This window comes from Barbus barbus (genome assembly GCF_936440315.1).
Source record: "Barbus barbus genome assembly, chromosome: 30".
In the NCBI taxonomy this organism is placed as follows: domain Eukaryota; kingdom Metazoa; phylum Chordata; class Actinopteri; order Cypriniformes; family Cyprinidae; genus Barbus; species Barbus barbus.
Window position 1 is genome coordinate 2,894,871 of NC_136758.1, and position 21,089 is coordinate 2,915,959.

General features: G+C 37.4%; 1 protein-coding gene across 1 annotated transcript in view; it reads right to left on the minus strand.

The window, feature by feature from the left end:
- The window catches only part of trappc12 (trafficking protein particle complex subunit 12), a 34,593-nt gene that overhangs the window by 9,600 nt on the left and 3,904 nt on the right, over positions 1-21,089 (minus strand). The window contains exon 4 of the mRNA XM_079385485.1: positions 1,103-1,216. Within this exon, the coding sequence (XP_079241611.1) occupies positions 1,103-1,216 (114 nt within the window). The remainder of the gene's footprint in view (positions 1-1,102; positions 1,217-21,089) is intronic.

Genomic DNA, 21,089 nt, shown 5'->3' on the forward strand with positions numbered 1-21,089 from the left:
AAATCAACATTGCTAAACATGGAATACTCCTGTAAGTTGTTTATCTTTTGCACAAAATATAAATGCACAGATACTGCATCCATATTTTTTTGCACTATATCACACATCCACATTATTTATATCCACATTAATTTGAATTATTTTCCTTTTTTCCTCTTTTTTTTTGTTGCAATGGTGACATCAGCACAGAAATATAATTCTGCTTTGCTGAAAATACAAAAATGTGTTATACACAGATGTTGCTGATTGCATAATGTACTTTAAATGGTTGAAACTTTTTTTAAAATGTTTTTACAGTTTAACATTTATATTATTATCTATTGTAGTAATATTATTTTTGCTTCTTTTCGATTTTTAAAATAGTAGGTTATTGTGATTACATTCATGCAACATGTTAAATAAAGTGCATATCCAGTAATTAAATCTACTGATGAAATCAGGCATTATGAAACAAGTATTCGCTCCATATTGGGCATACATTATCTTCAGTATTACACACAGTGGGTTAATAATACCATTAAACATCATCTTGCAGGTTAACATAAATATAAAGAAGGCAATTATAATAGACCAGTGCATGTCGTCGTGAACTAATAATTTAGAGAGATCTGCCAGCAGAATGCTTACAAAATGTAATCTGCTACTGATTACAAATTACGAAAACTGTAGTTAGTAACATAAATGTATGTAAAAAAGGAAGTTACTTCTTGATTGCTTTTGATCTAACTTGTTTACCGCATAGATTTGAATAGGATTATTTTGTTTGTTATTTATAAAAAAATACAAAAAAAGTTTATTAGATTAAATGTTATGCATTAAACATTACATTCGCCCTCATTCAAGTAATAATTGAAATGTGTTTGTACAGGGTTTAATGCAATGTTGAGAAAGCATGTTATATTAGCAAATCACCTTTGCATGATTAATTTAAATTCTCTCCTCCCATAAATTTTGCATCTGAAAGTGAAACTCCTACAAATGCAAAAAGATCAGCCACAAAAATAACTGCTCATCAGCCATTCATCGCTAATGTTTCAATGTGTCTTTAGTAACTCCTGACACAGGGTAAATCTGGCCCCAGTGTGTTAGTGGTTCTGCTCACCTGTAGGGAGTCAGTGGTGTGGTTGGTGGGCTGGCCGCTCTTGCCGTAGCCCTGTCCGTGAGCCGTCAGCAGTCTGCCCGTCAGGTCCACGGCCGCCCTCCAGTTCTTAGTGCTCTGTGAGAGGAGATGAAGCCATTAAACACAGGAGGCGACGTGAGAGAGACTCGGCACCCGTAATGATGACAAGGTCACTGCGAGCGCTCGCTTTCTACATGACGCTGCCTTTCATTACGCCAAGACTTCCACTTAAAAACCATCAAAACGAGCACATGTTGCAAAAAAAATCTAAATGGAATGAAAATCTACTGCAATACAAACAGGGCACTGACATATAAGGCTTGTTCACACCAAAAATGTACTCACATGTGGCATAGATCTGTTTTTTGGATGTAAGCAGTAGCTACATTTACTGTACATATAGCCAAAAAAATCAGCTTTAATCATAATGATGACTGAACTAGATTGAAAACCAGTGTCCATGTAAATACCTCAATCGATTTGATTGATTTCGATCGGACATAAATGAGTCTCGTCTTGCCAAGACACGACAAGAGATGCAGCCAAAAGGCAGGGGGTAGTGCCATATTTAATCTTGGTAACACTTTAGTTCAAGGACCAATTCTCACTATTAACTAGTTGCATATTACTAGTATATTGGCTGTTTATTAGTACTTATAAAGGCCAAATTAATGGTTTATTATTAGCCAAACATAACAACTACCTTACTATGAATGAATAAGCAGCAAATTATGAGTTTGAGGCAAAAGTCTTTGTATAGTTAGTTAATAGTGAGAATTGGACCTCAATCTCTTAATTTCTTACAGGAAAGAAAATGAGGTCAATCAATCAATCAATCAAACTTTATTACAGACTCAAAGTCCAGATTTAAAAAGACAATGAACAACATATACAACCCATATAATCCATCATAAACATACAGTTACAAAATACACCAGTACCAGTGTCTCCACAGCTTTGACTGATACCGTGTAGTACTAACCCTTATATTTGATAAACCCACAATAATTTCATTTTTAGAAGCATTAAGCCGACAGATAAATCTATACATAAGATTTCGTAACAGTGCTTTAAAAGTGATTACTCTTACACTCACAAACATTTCACTTGCACTATGCCATCGAGGTCTCCTTAGTAAGATTCTCATTGCATCGTTATAAGCTACTTGCAGCTTCTGTAAACTAGATGTTCTGTAGTTACACCACAAATGAGCAGTATAAAATGTTGTACAATATGCTTTAAAAAGTGACACCTTCACCTCATCTGAGCAGAAACTAAACTTACGCAAAAGTATATTTGCCCGCATATACATCATGCGGCGTTGCCTTTCAATATCCTCATCATCTGTCATCCGTTCAGTGATAATATGTCCAAGGTATTTTACTTTCGCACACACAGTGAGACTCTTGTTAGACAACTTAAAAAATGGAAAATTTATACTTTTATCCTCCTTAGTTCTGCAAATCATAACCATACTCTTATCAGGATTATATAAAATATCATGTTCAAGACCATAATCAGAACACAGATTTAAAAGCTGTTGAAGACCAGCACTGCTAGGACTAAACACCACAAGATCATCTGCATACATAATATGATTCACTAAAGTATTCCCAATCATACAACCAGTTTTACAAACATTCAAACATTCAGACAGCTCATCCATGTAAAGATTAAACAAAATTGGAGACAAAATCCCTCCTTGTCTCACACCGTTACTGACCCCAAAAGGGGCAGAGACCTTATTGCCCCATTTTACTCGCATCAACTGATGGGCATACCAATAGGCCAGGATTCTCACAATGTATTCTGGTACCCCTCTTTGTCTCATTTTAAAAAATAGCTTAGCATGGTTAACCCGATCAAAAGCTTTAGATGCATCAATGAAACACATAAAAACTGATGAATTTTTATCTCTATACTTATTTACAATTTCCTTTAATGCATAGATGCAAAGATCAGTACCATGTTTAGCCTTAAATCCAAACTGGTTGTCTGTAGAATTAATAAACACATTTAACCTATCCAACAAGATTTTTTCCAACACTTTAGACAAAATACTAGCTAAGGCTATAGGTCTATAATTATCTCGGTTACCCACCATTCCAGCTTTGTTTTTAATAACTGGTACTAATAAAACAGACAACATTGAATCTGGTAACACACTGTGAATCAAAAAGCCAGTAAGACAAACAGCTAATAAAGGGGCTATCCTCTTACTTGCAAACTTAAGATGTTCAGCGGAAATATTATCTTGGCCACTAGCTTTGTTTTGAGGCAATTTTCTTATAGCTTGATCCACCTCACCTGACATAATCACTATTGGATCATTAACTTGGTAATCACCCACATTATATAATTCATTTTGAATACAATTAAAAAGACTACAATAATGTTGTCTCCATAACTCCGCAATATTCTCTGCCCCAGAAACTCCATCTAATGTACAAGGAAGAGACACTCTGCAACTATTAAGAGTTCTGACTTCTTTCCAAAAATCAATAATATTATGATTTAGGAGCTTCATAGCCATAGAATCAGCCCTTAAAATTTGCTCATTTTTACAAATAAAACGAATAGCATACTTATATCTTGCATTTGTAGACTTCTTATGCTGAAGCTCCGGCCCTTGCCTGGGTCTACCTGCCATAACCCATAATTTATAAGCTTCCTGGGCTTCAGCTTGATATTTAGCTACATATTTACTCCATCCAGGCCTAGTCTTATTCATTATACCCTTCGATTTAAAAAATGGCTTACTACAAACATGCAAGACATTAACTATATCATTATACATTGAGCAGATATCCCTCTGATGATTTACATCTTTACAGTTAACATCACTACACATCATTGCATCCCTCGGTAAATGAATATCACTCAGGCATTTGTCTGTACTTACATAATAGGCTAAAAGGTCCTCCTTAGTAAGTGCTGACCAATCCATTTTTACTGCATTTATATTACTTTCATTATTAGACATCGCTATGAAGTAGTCAACATTTATCACAACAGACACAGGTATATGATCAGTTGTTACTGTATCATATAAGATACTCATATCCCTCAACGAGGCATGTGCATCTGCTGTACTAATACAATGATCCAACCATGATGTAGTGTTCCAAGCCTCACTAACATAGGTATAGCTATCTACAGGCAAACACACTTCACTTGACAAAATGAGATTATTATCTTGACAAAACTGAACAATATGATTAGAAAATAATGCATTTCTGTCTGAAATGTCCGCATTCATGTCTCCAATAACATACACACTGGAAATAATAGAACTTTCAATAAAAGAACCAATAAAAGCTAATCTATTTAAATACTCATCTTCATTAAGATGGCATTCATAAGGTGTATACACATTTAAAATCATAAATTTCTTATCTTGATAAGTAATCTGTATTGCAATACACCAATTAACATCCAGTCTAACCACCTTTACCAGTGAGTCTAATTTTTTTTTCCACAGTATGGCTACACCGCCAGATATCCTACCCTTAATTAAATCCATACCAAGATCTGTTGTGGATTCACCAGCACCATTTAAATTATCATTAAAAGAATTCAATTTGTCCAAATCCTGCACTGCTAAAAATGTCTCTTGCAGGCATAAAATGTCACAGTTCTCCAAAAGGCTGTCCACAACCATACGGCGAGTTTTATCCCCATCACTCTGGCCCACACGCAGACCACGACAGTTGTATGATACAGGTCATGCTAATTATACAGCTGATGAAACATTTCCATAACAACTCTATAAAACTTGAAAAAAAAATTATACAATCTAGGATCTTTCTTTATTGCATGCCATTGTAAAGACTAAGTCTGTTAGAGACAAACAGTGTATCGACACAGTTATTTTATCTTGTATATTTGCTCAGCTACAGTGTTTATTTATTTATTTTTTAAAAGCAACTGAAAATATAATTAGAATAAAACACAAAAAAAAGTCTGAAGTTACTATTTAATGAGAAGTTAACAAAATGATTAATCAGAAAAAAAATTGTGTAAAAACAAATGTTAGTTTAATTGACTTTTTTAATAATTTATCGAAAATCTTAATCGAGATTCACTGTTTGACCTGATGTAGTTTGTTGGTTACACTTCATGCAATTCTCACACCAATCTAACTTGGGATTTGAGCAGAGCACTGCAATCTGGCTCATGGTGTGGACGTGTCCCTTGCATGGGATGTTGTTTGTTAGCACTGTTTTTCTATCATTTCTCATCCTGAGCTGAGTCTCTCTTCTGCATTTTCATCGCCATTATAACTTCTCACTTCGGCTTTCCTTCTCTTCTGCTCTCTCTCTCTTTTCTGTCAGAGACCCCAGAGCCTCTAAATCTTCATTAGAGCGGCAAATGAAGCTGAAAACCACTGGCAGGAAAACGGGCAAAAGCAGCAGCCGCCACTGAGATAAAACATAAGAGAAGCCAATGACAGGGGAAATGAGGGTCCTTCCTGATGTACTGCACACTCGGGGACTCCAAACACACACACACACACACACACACACACACACACACACACACACACACACACACACACACACACACACGCACGACAGATCAGACATCCTGCTCTCTTAAAGAGAAAGTTCGGCCCACAAAACAAAAAACCTGCCATCATTTACTCATCCTCAAGTCATTCTAGACCTCTGTAGAACACAACAGGAGACATTTTCAATAATATTCAAGTCAGTCTTTCACAGAGCAAGCAAGTTGAACTAGATTCAATCAATGAATCAAAAAGATCCTTCTCAAAAGGCTCACAATAAGCTTTATGCCAAAAGTTGCATAAACAAACACAGTAAACAGGTCTCATTATAAATGCTTGTTGGAGAACGTTTTTACAGCAGTATAAACAGACAGCGATATCCTTTTGTAGCTCCTTTTAAGGCATCTTAAGTAAAACAGCTCCATATTTAATGAAGCACATACAAAACTGAATACGGAAAGCCTTTTTATTTTATTTTTGTATCTGTAAGGATGTCAATATGATGCTATAGCTAAACCGCAGTACAAGAGAATTATTTTGATGATAAAGTCCACTCTGAAACTCGTTATTATTCTGAAAGCTTTCACCAAAGTCACCTTTACAGCAAGACTTTCATTGAAAGTAATTTACAATCACACCGATGGCTCAAATGGTGGAGGTGGTCACATTTATAGTCAGACATTCACTGATGCTACAAAAAATGCATTTATGGCTATTTATTTACTTAATCCTAGATATGTGACTACGGCCTTGTAAAACAGTTACTAACCTGAAAGTGCTACAGAAACCCTGTTTGTCACTGTTTGGCTGTGGAAGGAAATTGAGTTAAAGGGTGTGGATCTATTTGCATCTCTTATCATAAAAACACAGGAAGATAATGCATTTTTATTGTACTGTCCAGATTTATTTTTTTTAACTTGTTTGTCATTGTTGCAGGATCTGTGTTGTCAGTGTAAACACCTTGAGTCCAAGACACATTTGCCCTTGTGGACTATTAAGTGTATTTCAATTCAATTCATTTTGATTTCAATTTTAATGTATACCCATGATAACAAGCAGGGATGGACTGGGAGTAAAAAAACAGCCCTGGATTTTCTCCCAAATAGGCCCACCACAACTACAGTACAAACAGTTGCTATATCTCACAATATTGCAGCAATCCTGTTGCATTTATGGCAAATAACATCACAAAACCCATGGTGACCCTGCTGACAAAAACAATAGAAACCATCACAGAAATTCCAATGATTTACACTACAAAAAGCATTACAAACATTACAAACTATCAACTTTTAACCATTAAAATAATTAAATAATGGTTTCCTGTAGTGTGTTTTGGGACATATTACATTAGGATTTAGTTTTTGTTTTTAAAAGACCACCAGGCACCATTACAGTTTCCATTAAAACCAACACAATTCTCATTATCAATCAGTAAAACCATTTTAAATTATGTGCTGGTTTTTATCATTTTTTTCAGCATGGGATTGAAATAAATATATATTATTGTATGAACTAAAATACTTGAAACTACATAAAAAGAGCATAACGATCTTTCCTGTAGCTCAAATAGTAGAGCATGGCGCTAGCAACGCCAAGGTCATGGGTTCGATTCCCAGGGAAAGCAAGAGCTGATAAAATGTAAAAACTGTAACTTGAATGCAATGTAAGTCGCTTTGGATAAAAGCGTCTGCTAAATGCATAAATGTAAATGTAAATGTAAATTTGAGTATATGTCTCTTTGTGTGTGTGTGTCATGTTAATCAGACTAATCACCTTATAGGCGACTTCATTTACTGTATTTTCTAACTCAATCTCTCTCAAATGTAACCCGTTGTAGAATCACATAATGCAGTGGCTATTAGCACTAAGTGAAAATAGTTCTGCTATTTATACTACTTATTGCAAATAGTGCCAATTATCTGCACCTCAATATTGCAATACATTATAAAACAGTACGCAATAATAACTTATCGAGTGAGTGTAAATTTGAATTCAAATTATTAAATGGATGCCACCTTATTGGGACAATAAAGCTCTCCCTACACCTACCCTAACCCTACCTGATACTTTATTTTCAACTTTTTGATTATTTCCTTCATTTTTATTAAAAACATAAATGCTTTTCTGATGTGATTTGAAATTTGAAAAGGGAGAAATAAAAGTTCGCCAAAAGGCAGATTTGAACCCGGGTTGATCGCGTCTATAGGAGTATGACACACACTTTACCATCTGCGCCACTGGAGCTGACAACTATTAGCCATCCTTTGTAATGTTGACTAGCCCAATCACACATTGGTGGGTAGGGTTAGTGTACACAGACACTCCGCGTCACTTTTTCTTTGATGATGACCCAGACAGGCCGACGGCCACTGGATGGATGGACTTCTCCAGAACATCCAGATGGCCAGTCCGCCCCTCATAACAAGTAAACCAAGAAGCACTAGTCAAACATTACGGTAACAAATCAAACTGGGAATCAATGGGAAGACAGAAACAACTAAACAAAGACTTCAAAGTGAAACTGTTAAATCAAAACTGTTGTGAGATTTAACATCAGTATAAAAAAAAAAGTTCAGAATTAAGGCAAGGCAAGGCAAGGCAAGTTTATTTATATAGCACATTTCATACACAGTGGTAATTCAAAGTGCTTTACATAAAAGAAAGTGAAAGACATTTAAAATCAATAAAAACATGGAAATAAAAATAATAAAAACAAAGAATTTTAAAATGATATAGAAAATGATTTAAAATAAATTTAAAGAAAATGATTATACATAAAATGTATTGCAGTCAGTTCGGACATACAGCACAGTGCTCATTCAAATGCACAGTTAAACAGATGAGTTTTGAGTCTTGATTTAAATGTGGCTAATGTTTTAGCACATCTGATCTCTTCTGGAAGCTGGTTCCAACTGCGGGCCGCATAATAGCTAAAAGCAGACTCCCCTTGTTTTGTGTGAACCCTTGGTATTTCTAACTGACTCGATCCTAATGATCTGAGTGGTCTGTTTGGTTTATATTCAGTGAGCATATCAGCAATATATTTAGGTCCTAGGCCATTGAGTGACTTATAAACGAGTAAAAGTACTTTAAAATCAATCCTAAATGTAACTGGAAGCCAGTGTAAGGACCTGAGGACTGGTGTGATATGCTCAGATTTTTTGGTTCTAGTCAGAATCCTGGCAGCAGCGTTCTGGATGAGCTGCAGTTGTCTAATGGTCTTCTTGGGAAGGCCGGTGAGGAGACCATTACAGTAATCCACCCTGCTGGTGATAAAGGCATGAACAAGTTTCTCCAAGTCTTGACTGGAAACAAAACATCTAATTCTTGCAATATTTTTGAGATGATAGTATGCTGATTTAGTTATTGCTTTGACATGACTACTGAAACTAAGGTCTGTCTCCAGAATCACCCCAAGATTTCTGACTTCATTTTTAGTTGTTTGACCCCTAGAGTCAAGGTATGCATTCACCTTGAGAACTTCATCTTTATTTCCAAATGCAATGACTTCAGTTTTCTCCTTGTTTAACTGAAGAAAGTTCTGGCACATCCAACTGTTAATTTCATCAATGCATTGGCAGAGGGAGTCAATGGGGCTGTAGTCATTTGGAGATAAGGCTAGGTAAATCTGAGTATCATCAGCATAGCTGTGATAGGCAATTTGGTTCTTCCTCATTATCTGACTTAGTGGGAGCATATACAGATTAAACAAGAGCGGTGCAAGAATTGAGCCTTGTGGGACTCCACATGTCATGGCCGTCCACTTAGACTTATGTTCTCCTATACTCACATAATAACCTCTCCCTTCTAAGTATGATCTGAACCATTTGAGTGCCATCCCAGAAAGCCCGACCCAGTTTTCCAGTCTCTCTAAAAGTATGTTATGATCTACAGTGTCAAACGCAGCACTAAGATCTAGTAGTACCAGCACTGATATTTTGCCAGAATCAGAATTGATGCGAATATCATTTATTATCTTAACGAGTGCTGTCTCTGTGCTGTGATGTGCTCGGAAACCAGATTGAAAATTGTCCAGGTATCCATTTGACTTTAAGTAGTTGTTCAGCTGATTAGAAACTACCTTTTCAATTATCTTACCTATGAAAGGAAGATTTGATATGGGTCTATAGTTGCTCAACATGGTGTTATCAAGATTGCGCTTTTTCAGAAGGGGCTTAACAACTGCAGTTTTAAGGGAGTTTGGAAAAGTCCCAGAGAGAAGTGAGGCGTTCACCACTTCTAAGAGATCAGCTTCTAAACAGTTAAGCACATTTTTGAAAAAGGATGTGGGAAGTGTGTCAAGATAGCAGGTTGAAGATTTAAGGTGCTGTACTATTTCTTCCAAAATTTTGTTATCAATTTCTTTAAAAACACACATAGTCACTTCTTTTTGAAATTGCGGTCGAATCTGTGTGACCTCTGCATAACTTGAGGATGTGCCAATCTCCTTTCTGATATTATTGATCTTCTCAGAAAAGAAGGAAGCAAACTCATTGCATTTGCTGTCGGAGAGCATTTCACTGGGAATCTGACTTGGGGGGTTTGTCAGTCTCTCAACAGTCGCAAAAAGAGTGCGGGTGTTGTTTAAGTTACTGTTTATAAGGTTTGAAAAGAAAGTCTGTCTAGCTGTGGCTAGTTCCACATTGAAAGCATGAAGGCTGTCTTTATAGATGCTATAGTGGATTTCGAGTTTCGTCTTCCGCCACATCCGCTCAGCTTTTCTGCATTGTCTTTTCATGCTCTGAACTGCTGTTGATTTTCTCCAAATTGATTTCTGTTTCCCCGTCTTCTTGCTGACCTTTATCGGGGCAATATCATCAATAACATTCTTAATTTTTGAGTTAAAAGACTCCAGGAGAAGATCAACAGAGTCTGCAGAAATGCTTGGTGTTAATGATATTGCCTCCATAAATAGCGCACTAGTGTTGTCGTTAATGCATCTCTTTCTGATAGAGACAGATCTAGATTCAGTGGTGACCGAGATCAATATATCAAAGAAAATACAGAAGTGATCAGATAGTGCTACATCCTTAATTACAATGGATGAGATGTTTAGACCTCTACTGATGAGTAAATCTAGAGTGTGTCCACGATTGTGTGTGGGTCCGTGCACATGCTGACTCAGGTCAAAAGTGTTTAAAACAGTTATAATTTCTTTTGTAGTTTTGATTTCTGCATTATCTATGTGAATATTAAAATCCCCTGCAATAGCAAAACAGTCAAACTCTGAGGAAATCATTGATAACAGTTCAGTGAAATCATCAACAAAGGCTGGAGAATATTTTGGAGGCCTGTAAATAATGATAAACAGGGTGTGTGGAGCACCTTTCAGCACAATACCTAGGTATTCAAAAGATGAATATTGACCAAATGACATTTGCTTGCACTGATAAACATCTTTAAACAGAGCAGCTACACCTCCACCTCTCCTAACAGTCCTGCAGACACTTATAAAATTAAAGTTAGGAGGGGCTGTTTCAGTGAGGACTGTTGAACTGCAGCTGTCTTCTAACCATGTTTCATTTAAAAACATAAAATCCAGGTTGTTTGTGGTTATTAAATCGTTGATCAGAAATGATTTATTTTTAAGTGAGCGAATGTTTAAAAATGCTAACTTGATGGAATTACATTTTGTCTCTACAGCAATCTTAGATTGATGCATTATAGGCCGCAGGTTAGATGGGTCAGCCGTACGGCTTGAGAAGGCCTTAGACTTTCTATTGCTTAATAAAACAGAAATAGAGGAGGCTACAGGCACACTGGGTTCCCGCTTGTTCTGTAAACATTTGTGAATGTTGCTGCTAATATAGCGGGGACCCGACACACATCACTGAGAGCTGTTATCAGTTGTTTTTAGTTCACCTACACCAGATGGAGAGGGGTTTGGGCCCTGACGTTGTGGCAGCGGCCGGAGAGCTCTCGCAGGAGGAGGAGGGTGAGCTGGGCCTGCAGTCTTTGGTGGTTGTGGGGCCCGCCGTTTTTTAGTTGATATCTGGGGACTTGAAGCGAAAGAGTGGGAGAGTTTGGTCCCAGCATACACCAGTTCCTCCATTTTCTGTGAGAAGCTTAGAAGTGGAGATTCTGGGGAGAGTGATAGTGTATCTGGTGAGCAGGGCTCTGGCTCTGGTGTTTCCGCTGGCTGTGAGATGTCGTTCAGAAAGTCGTCCTTGGGTGCTGAGTCTTGGAGCTGTTGTAGTACGTCACAGTCTGCATGTGATGAGCTCTGTGGGCAGGGCTCAGCTGGGATGTCCATGAGCAGTGCTTGTTGTGGCTGCGTGGTGTTATCAGTGTCCTTGTGGGATGTGTCAACCACATGTTGACTCAGAAGCTGACATGAAGTCCTGTGGTCACTCATATACTGTCCAGGTGTGTGTGTGCCATTCAGGCCGAGTAGATTGGCACACACCGCTGAAGGATGACGGAGGGAGAAATAGATATTGTCCTTAAGCACTCTTGCACCGAGTCTGTTTGGGTGGAGGCCATCTAGTTTAAACAGTTGTCTGTGGCCCCAGAAAAGATTGAAGTTGTCGAAGTTGACTCCTTTTATACTGCAGGTTCTTTGTAGCCATGTATTCAGCCCAAGCAACCGTGAGAACATGTTAGTTCCCCTTGCTGGGAGTGGTCCACTGATGAACGACTGAACTTCAAGACTTTGAAGCGTTTCAAAGAGTTCACTGAAATCCTTCTTAAGGAGTTCTGACTGCTCCTTCCGAATATCATTCTTCCCCACATGGATGATGACTCGATTTGCAGTCTTGTGCTTCATCAAAATGTTCCGAAGTTCTTTGTTCACATCAGAGACATTTGCTTGAGGACGGCAGTATGTAGTTGTAGTCCTGCAACTGATGTTTCTGATAATAGAGTCGCCCACTATCAGAGTCTTGGGCTCGGCTGCGCTCTGAGCTGAAAGCCGCTGTCTGCTCGACCTTGAGCGCCTGTTAGTAGCGATGTTAGCTGCTGGCTGATTCGATCCGTGTTTAGTCACATTTGCGGATTTCTCACCCACATTCATTAATGCTTCAAATCTGTTCTCAAGATGTATTGGGGGTGGTAGAATGCCAGTGTTTACAAGTTTTGTCATAGCCGTATCTGGGGTAGAGGATGCTACGGCAGCAATACGAGATACTCGTGATAATCTGATGTCTCGATTGCCTTTGGGTCTTGCTCTCTGTTTGTGCCATCGATTTGTCTGTCGATCTGTTTCGGCTTTTTCCTCTACACTTTGTATAAACTTTTGAGATTCAGAGGACTCACTAGCTGTATGCTGAGGGGGTCCGTGTTGACCGTCTGCTGTGTGTTCCGCCTGTTTTGGAAGTCCAGTAAGTAACTTTGTTTCAAGAACCGCAATCCTTTGTAGAAGTTTGTGGCAGTTCATGCAGCAAGTAGATTCCACGAGAGGCATTTTCTCTAGTCTGTTTGAATGTAGACAGCTGTATTTTTCCGTCTCTGGAATGTAAACTGCTGGGAGAAAGTCTTAAGTTTCCCCCCCAAAAAAATGTGTTGTCTGAGCACTGTGCTGATCTGCTGAAGTTAAAATCTTGGAGAGATATGAGAAAAATGCAAAAATAGGGAGCAAAGCGGAGAGCAATAAGCAAGAGCGTCCGAACAGTAGCAAAGCCGGAAGTCGATTTGATTAAGATTGTCAATTAAGATTGGCTTTCAAACTTAAATTACAGGGGGAAAAGCCTACATACAATATGAAAGAATCACATTTAATTTCAATAAACATACTCATTTGTATTAACTCTATACAGCGTGAGAGCGATGCATTGGCTGACGTTGTCATAAAATTGATGTTCTGAAAGAAGTTCAGTAAATTCTGTTCATTATATTGGCAGGAAGTCACAGCACACAATAGCAAAGAAACAACTGACAACAACAACAATTTTCTGTTTCCTTGTTAGCTTTTCTGAGCACACAAAAGCTTCTTGCAGGACAGAAGGCTGATCAGAAATCTAGTGGCGGATCGTAAAGAGGCAAGAACGCATGAGGTCAAACAACCAGCAACACTAAAGAAGACTGTGCTAGACCCTGATGAACCACCGAACGTTTAACCCTTGCTTACCTGCAAGCGCTTACTACATGCTACAGAAAGCGGATGCTGTGGTCACATCATTACCATCACCGATAGGATCGTTACAGACAAATCTACTAATATGAAAATGAATGTTCACATATAGTCCGTGGTGGTGGCAAACCATCAACCAAACATTCCTCATGATCTGAAGGCCAGTGCTAATCTGAATGCAATGAGAAAACAAAGACCCAGCTGGCAAGCATCATCACCCAATGGCAGCAGAGATCCAGGCAGAGTGATGGACGAAATGCTGATGAATCAAATAACTGCTAATTGCTAATTAGCTTTGCCATGTTGTAGAAACAAATTCATGTTAAAATCAAATTCATTTCATTTATATTGCAAAAAACAATTCGGTCCATTTTAAGTCAATGACTTTCTTTGGATTTATATATTTATCTTATTAATTTATACTGATTTCAGACCTCTCTCTCTGCTTTCTGTGACAGTTTGAGACAGTAAAGGAGCATCACTACTATTGGCAGCTCATTTGAACATTCATAAGCTTTCACAGCTTGACTTCTCATCAAAGCAAATCAAAGATAATGACGATACTAGATAAAGATGATATTTCTAATTTCATGTTTAATTCAATGCTACTTTCCATTTCTTTCAATTACTTTTTAAATGAAGCTGAGCAATTCCTTAACTGAAGAGAATGGTAGATTTGTCATATTTAAAAAATATTTGACAACTAATTTTTGTATCTGACAATGTTGGTAAGGAAAAAACATACAAAAACAGAAGGAGCAGGAGATGCCCACAAACACATGCAGGTAAAAACCTTGAAGAGAAGATTAATCCAAATTATTGAAGGAAATTTTAATTTGTGTACTTTTGTGGCCAGTTTTGTCCCACCTACTGAGTATTAGTTTCACTTTAAATGGATCATGAGTCCGGATTAGGGATGTAACGGTATGAAAATTTCTAATCACGATTATAGTGACCAAAATTATCACGGTTATCAGTATTATCACGGTATTGTTAAAATGTGCTGGAGATGTTCAAAAAGTACCGAAACATAAATCACTTCACCAAGTTTCATACTTAAAAATCAACAAACAGCAAATAAAATGACTTTTTGTTTGCATAATCACTAAAACAATAACATTACCAGTGAGGTCTGGATTTTAAATGACAATTTGACTGACAACAGTTTAATAGCATGTTCAAATAAATAATGTAAATGTTCAAATAAAGCTTTGAAAAAGTTTAACATAAAAGGTAGACCACACATTTCAGACTTTAAAGAAAAGGGTTAAATTAAAATGATAATTAATAAATGATTATATGTATTTTATCGGCTCCATAAATAATCCTATATAGCATATCTGAATTGTTTAAATGTACATAAGTTTGTTTTTCATCAACCGGTTAAAATTTACAGCAGGTCATGCAAATTTGGTCAATTTTTTGGCCAGACAGAAACTGCACACAGACTGAATGTAATTAAGTGTCTGTAAATCCACTCTCTGGCAGCAGGTGGCGCTTTATACGGAAAAGCTGAATTACAGCTGATTCCTGTGAACTCCGCGAACACTTCCTTTAGGTATTACATGGAGCTAAGATGAAAACAAAATGCCATCGAATTGTTTCTGAAGACAGTCAGATCCTTCAGAGGTACAGTCATATGATTAATTCATTGATATATTAATTTGTATAATTCCCTAAGCACTCTTTTAAAACCTCCCAGCTTTTCCGCCATATTTTCACTCAGAACGAAACTACTGTGCTGCTGTGCGCACGTGAGACTGTTACTGAAAACTCTGCTTTATGCTGGACAGTATTTATTTATCGCGAGTTGTTTAAATCACGGTAATCGAATACGGTTTTAATGATAATTAAAATATGAAACGGTAATACTAACCGCGGGGAATTTTATCATGATTTATCGTCAAACCGGTAATCGTTACATCCCTAGTCCGGATCCGGCACTTCTCCCTGTCGCCACAGGAGGCCGCCATCTCCCGTCCTCCCGGACTCATTTCCCATAACCAAATACACCTGCCACATCACTCACACCTGCCGCATCATTATTACACTCACGACACCCGCAGCTGTTCCCCATTGCCACAGACTATTTAGTCTCCCCTCTCCCACCACTCTGCCTGGTTGCGTTATTTGATATTTGGTATTTGATGTGTTTTTGGTTTCTAGTGTCTGCTCGGGTCTGGGATACATGCACTGTGTTGCCGTTTTTGTATCCCAGTCCGTTACTACTTTGTTTTTTGCCGTGTTGGCATTTTTGTTTCAATTAAAGAGCACCTTCCCTGCACTTGGACCCTGACTCGGTCTTTTTCGCGGCGCTTCTTCGCCGTTCCGTGACAGACTGGATGTAACCCTATATGTAAATCCAGTCACATTTAAACAGACAACCTTCAAACTCAAAATGATTGCTTCAATGTAAATGCAATGTTAGTTATCTTTTGCAAATCCATTAACTGTCTCACTATCTAAACTGAACCGAGAGATGAAGTGAGAGATTCAATCCTTTGTGGGCATAAAAATAAGCTGGAGTAAAATTATTTTAGACAGCTGGAGAGGAAGTCGGGGTGGTGCCACGAGAAATAAGACTGATTCAGAGCCAAAAATAAATCGCTGGAACCCCGTACTGAGAAGACAAGAGCCAGATGAGAAGCATCACAGAGAATAAAAGAGAAATGAACAGACAAGGGTGGCTGAGAGCTCGGTCTTCTGCAGAATGAGTGATTTTCTCTCAGGTTCAGGTAAACGGCACGTGCTGTGTTTGAGACTCTCCTCTCTGTCTGACACACACATCTCTTCTTCTCTGGGATGACAGATCTGGATCAGCATGTACTTCTACACCAGTCCCAGTCCCTTTCAACAGTTATACCTTAAATGTCCTGTGTACAAATATATATAAACAATAAAAAGAAAAGGGAACCACATCCACAAGGCTCATGACAAATGTTTTTTAACACACCTTTCCAAACTATCTGAGGCTTTTCCATTGCACAGTGTACAATTAGTCAAAAGTTATCCATCACTTATGCACACACACACGTGCACGCATGTTGGGTTTCCACGTTTTATGGGGACTCTCTATAGGCATAATGATGGTTTTCATATTGTACAAATTGTATTTTCTATCGCCTTACCCCTAAACCTAGCCCTCACACAAATATAGGCATTTTTAGATTTTCAAAAAACATAATTCTGTATGATTTATAAGATGTTTTCCTCATGGGGACAAAAAAAACAAAAGGTCCCCCACAAGGATAACATTTACTGGTATTACTATCCTTGTGGGGACATTTGGTCCTCATAATGTAGGGGATACCAGGTGCGTGCACACACACGCCACAATTTAAGATTTACATATTTGAATTGCAGATAAAATTTGCATCCATTTGTACCACAGAGCTTTAACACCAGGTGAAAAGGGAAAAAACTGTAGATAATAGATCTCACCATACTTCCCCTGGTTGATTAATCACAGTACATTAACACAATTATTTCATATTTTGTATAAGCTTTCTGAAAATGTATGTTTAAATATGCAAATGAGGCAGTGTCTAATTAAATATGCATATATTTGCATACATTTTGAGAACAAACATTTGAACATTGGATAAAGGTTGTTTAATATTGTTGATATACAGTATACTGTAGTTAAAGGTTTTAACAGAGGGGATTTTGGGTTTCTGTTTTCAGAAAATAAATAAATCCCTCTCTGTAAAATCCTTCAGAATTGAGATAGGAATAAAACTGTAAAGTTTGGTGCATGTAAGTGCTAATGAAATGCAGATTTCTGACTGACAACCTTTAAGACATGTATTGGAATTGAAATCGACAGACGCAAACAGATAAAGATAAACAAATAAGTAGACAAACATTTAAATGTGAATTTTGCACTAGTCTGAAAGAAAGTCAAGCTATGAAAGTAAAATTGCCTGTGGTGCCAGTATATGCCTGGGCCTGGCTACTAGTTACTAGTCATAATTACTGTAATTGTTGTAACTTTTTTTGCATGATTATTTTAGCTAAACCACAATTTATGAATGATTTAATTGAATTTACAGACTCATTCAAACTGCTGACTGACCTTCATAAAAGCCCTGTATTAATAATGCAATAAATGACATGACCTTACATGCATGAACCTGACAGTTAGATGCTAGCAGACATACTTTGTGTAAATTCCTGCACATACAAGACAGCATAACAAACACACAGTGGTGTGTAGTGTAGCATACACTCCAAAGAAAAGCCAAACAGATGCACCGAACCAGAAAATTACGGTATTTGGAAGCACATCTTACATAACCTTTTTGAAGGGTAATTTATGGATATAAAAATGGCTTGACGAGTTTTCAGTCAATATTTCCTATATCCTATTTGTTAAGAGCAATGCAGTGCACTGCCCGTGAATGCCTCACTATATACAGAGAGGACTGATCTTCTGTGTGTTTCTCTGCTCCAGAGCTTTGTGATCTGGTCTGTGAAGTCCAGGATCTGGGGATTAGAGCTCAAGCTTCCACAGGCTCAGCACTAGCGCTAGACACACACACACACACACACACACACACGCAGTGTATCCTTGTCATTCAGTGAAGGACGTGGGCACAGCGGGCAAGGCTGTGCGTCTCAGGCCTGTCTGTGTGTTCAAAGGTAAATCAGTGAAGCAGTAATTTTGTGCCCCTAGAGCTCCAGCTGACACTTCATGCTGCCTGATACAGCACTGCACACACACACAATCCCAGACAGAGATGGGCAATATTAGGGGATTTACCATGTATATGGATGATATATTGAATATTCCTGATATATACTGTATATGTGTGTGATGATTTTGCTAGTGATATAAAATCAAGCAACATAAGCATGTTTGCATGCACCCAAATAACCCATTTATTATCAGATTGGTGGCTCAATCGAACTGAAAAATCTTTATGTAAACAACTCAATTGATCCGACTGAGTTCAATGAGAATGAAATTGATTGCATTGGAAGGAGTGGTGTAGAATTTAAATAGTCAGATTGAACAGAAAACGAAAGCACTTAAATGCTTGAATGTGACTATTTTCTGCAGGGATAACATCAGAACCTGGAAACAACTTCTCTTTAGTATTTCCGGTTCTGTGTTTAGCTTTTTACTTCTGCCAGTTGTATTTAAATGCTTCAAAATTCATAAGTTGTGTTCATTTGTGAAGATCATATTGGACAAAACATGTAAAAATCATAAACTTTTGTTGGTCACACAGAGTTTATGTTCTGCAATAATCCAAAAGCCAATGGAAAAATCCTACTGGGTTTTTGTTGAGAGGATTCAATTCGGATAACTATATTGTGAGTGACTATACTATATTTTGCTTGTCTGTCTTGCACTAGTCTCAGAGAAACACTGCTACTTTGCCAAATAAGGGCTGGAATACATTACAGTGCAGGGTTTTAGCTCTGAAAATATGCATATGTAAATACATATGCATATTTTCTATACAACTGCATATATAGAGTACAAAATAATGCACAAATCTGTACATAAATCTTCTGTTCCAGATTCATACACATAATTATTTATTGTTAAGTCTTATTTAAATGTTTCCATTCTCATGTCAGATATGTATGTATATATATATATATACATGACTTAATACTGCATACAAAAATGTATTTGAACTGATTTCCAAGGTAATTTTTGACCTTTTTCAAGGGCATTTTTCCCTAACCGTATTAAATGCAAATCAAATTCTTACATTTTATTAATAATTTCACTTAATATAATAAGATAATATAGGGCTGTTCTCAATCATATGAAATCAGTATCTACAAAATCGACTGGAAAGAGACTGGAGCGGCATTCAGATGCATTTACACAGACAGTTCAATGTAGCTGAGATATAGCATGAATGCATTTACACAGCATGCAAAATTATAACAGCAGAAATAATGTTGTGAGCTCTGTTTTAAAATATATATATATTTTTTAATATACAAATATGAAATGTTGGAAAAAATGCAAAGATAGGCTATTATGAAAGGGGGCCGGACTTGTAACCCGAAGGTCGCTGGTTCGAGTCTCAGGTCCGGCAGGGATTGTAGGTGGGGGGAGTGAGTAACCTTCAATACCACAACTGAGGTGCCCTTGAGCAAGGCACCGAACCCCCAACTGCTCCCCGTGCGCCGCAGCATTAGCTACCCACTGCTCCGAGTGTGTGTTCACAGTGTGTGTGTGTTCACTGCTGTGTGTGTTCACTGCTGTGTGTGTGCACGTTGGATGGGTAAATGCAGAGCACAAATTCCGAGTATGGGTCACCATTCTTGGCCACACGTCGCTTCACTATGAAAGTAAACCACCAGTAGGTGGCAGAAAATTATTAGTCTTAATTAACGAGTCATTGAAGCATGCGATTCGTTCAGACAGCTTCATTCAAGAATTCAAATCCAAAATTAACAAAACACCCTGCGTGTTGCTCAGGCTGTTCTGCTGTGATCTTTGTTTGGAACTATTTTCATTAACCAAATGGAGCAAAAACAGTCAACGTTGACATTATATCCTTTCAATAAATTCAAATTTAAATATTGAACTAAAATGTTGAACTAAAACTACTAGTGCTGTCAAACGATTAATCGTGATTAATCGCATCCAAAATAAAAGTTTTTGTTTACATAATATATGCGTGTATACTGTGTATATTTATTATGTATATATAAATACAAACACATGCATGTATAAGAAAAATATGTTATGTTTATATATTAAATATATATTATAAGAATATAAATATATATAAATGTATATGCATGTAAATATTTCCCAAATATATGGTGTATGTGAATGTATGTATATAAAAATATACACAGTACACGCACATATTGTCACGAGTCCGGGCTGCAGTTCTTCCTTTCTCCACTAGAGTCCACCTCCTGGACTCCACTCCCCTAACTGCACACACCTGCCACATATCATTCACCTGACACTCATTACTACACCCTCAGCTGTTCCCCATTGCCACAGACTATATAGGCTCCTCTCTCTCACCACTCTGCCTGGGTGAATTAATTGTGATTTATTGTATGAGTATTGTTCACTATTGAAACTCTGGGGATACATGCACTGTGTTGCCGTTTTATGTATCCCGTTTTTGTTTTGAATTAAAAGAGAGCCTTACCTGCATTTGGACCCTGACTTCATCTTTTTTCACGGCGCTCTCGAAGTGTTCTGTGACACATATATTATGTAAACAAAAACTTTTATTTTGGATGCGATTAATCGTTTGACAACACTATTAACTACTCGTTTTAACTCTTGTATAATTCAAATTTGCAATCGTGGCTTTCAGAGAACGTCACGCTCTTGTTCGTGTCATGTTGCTTAACTATGTTATATGTTATAAATATAAACTAAGTTACATTTTTAT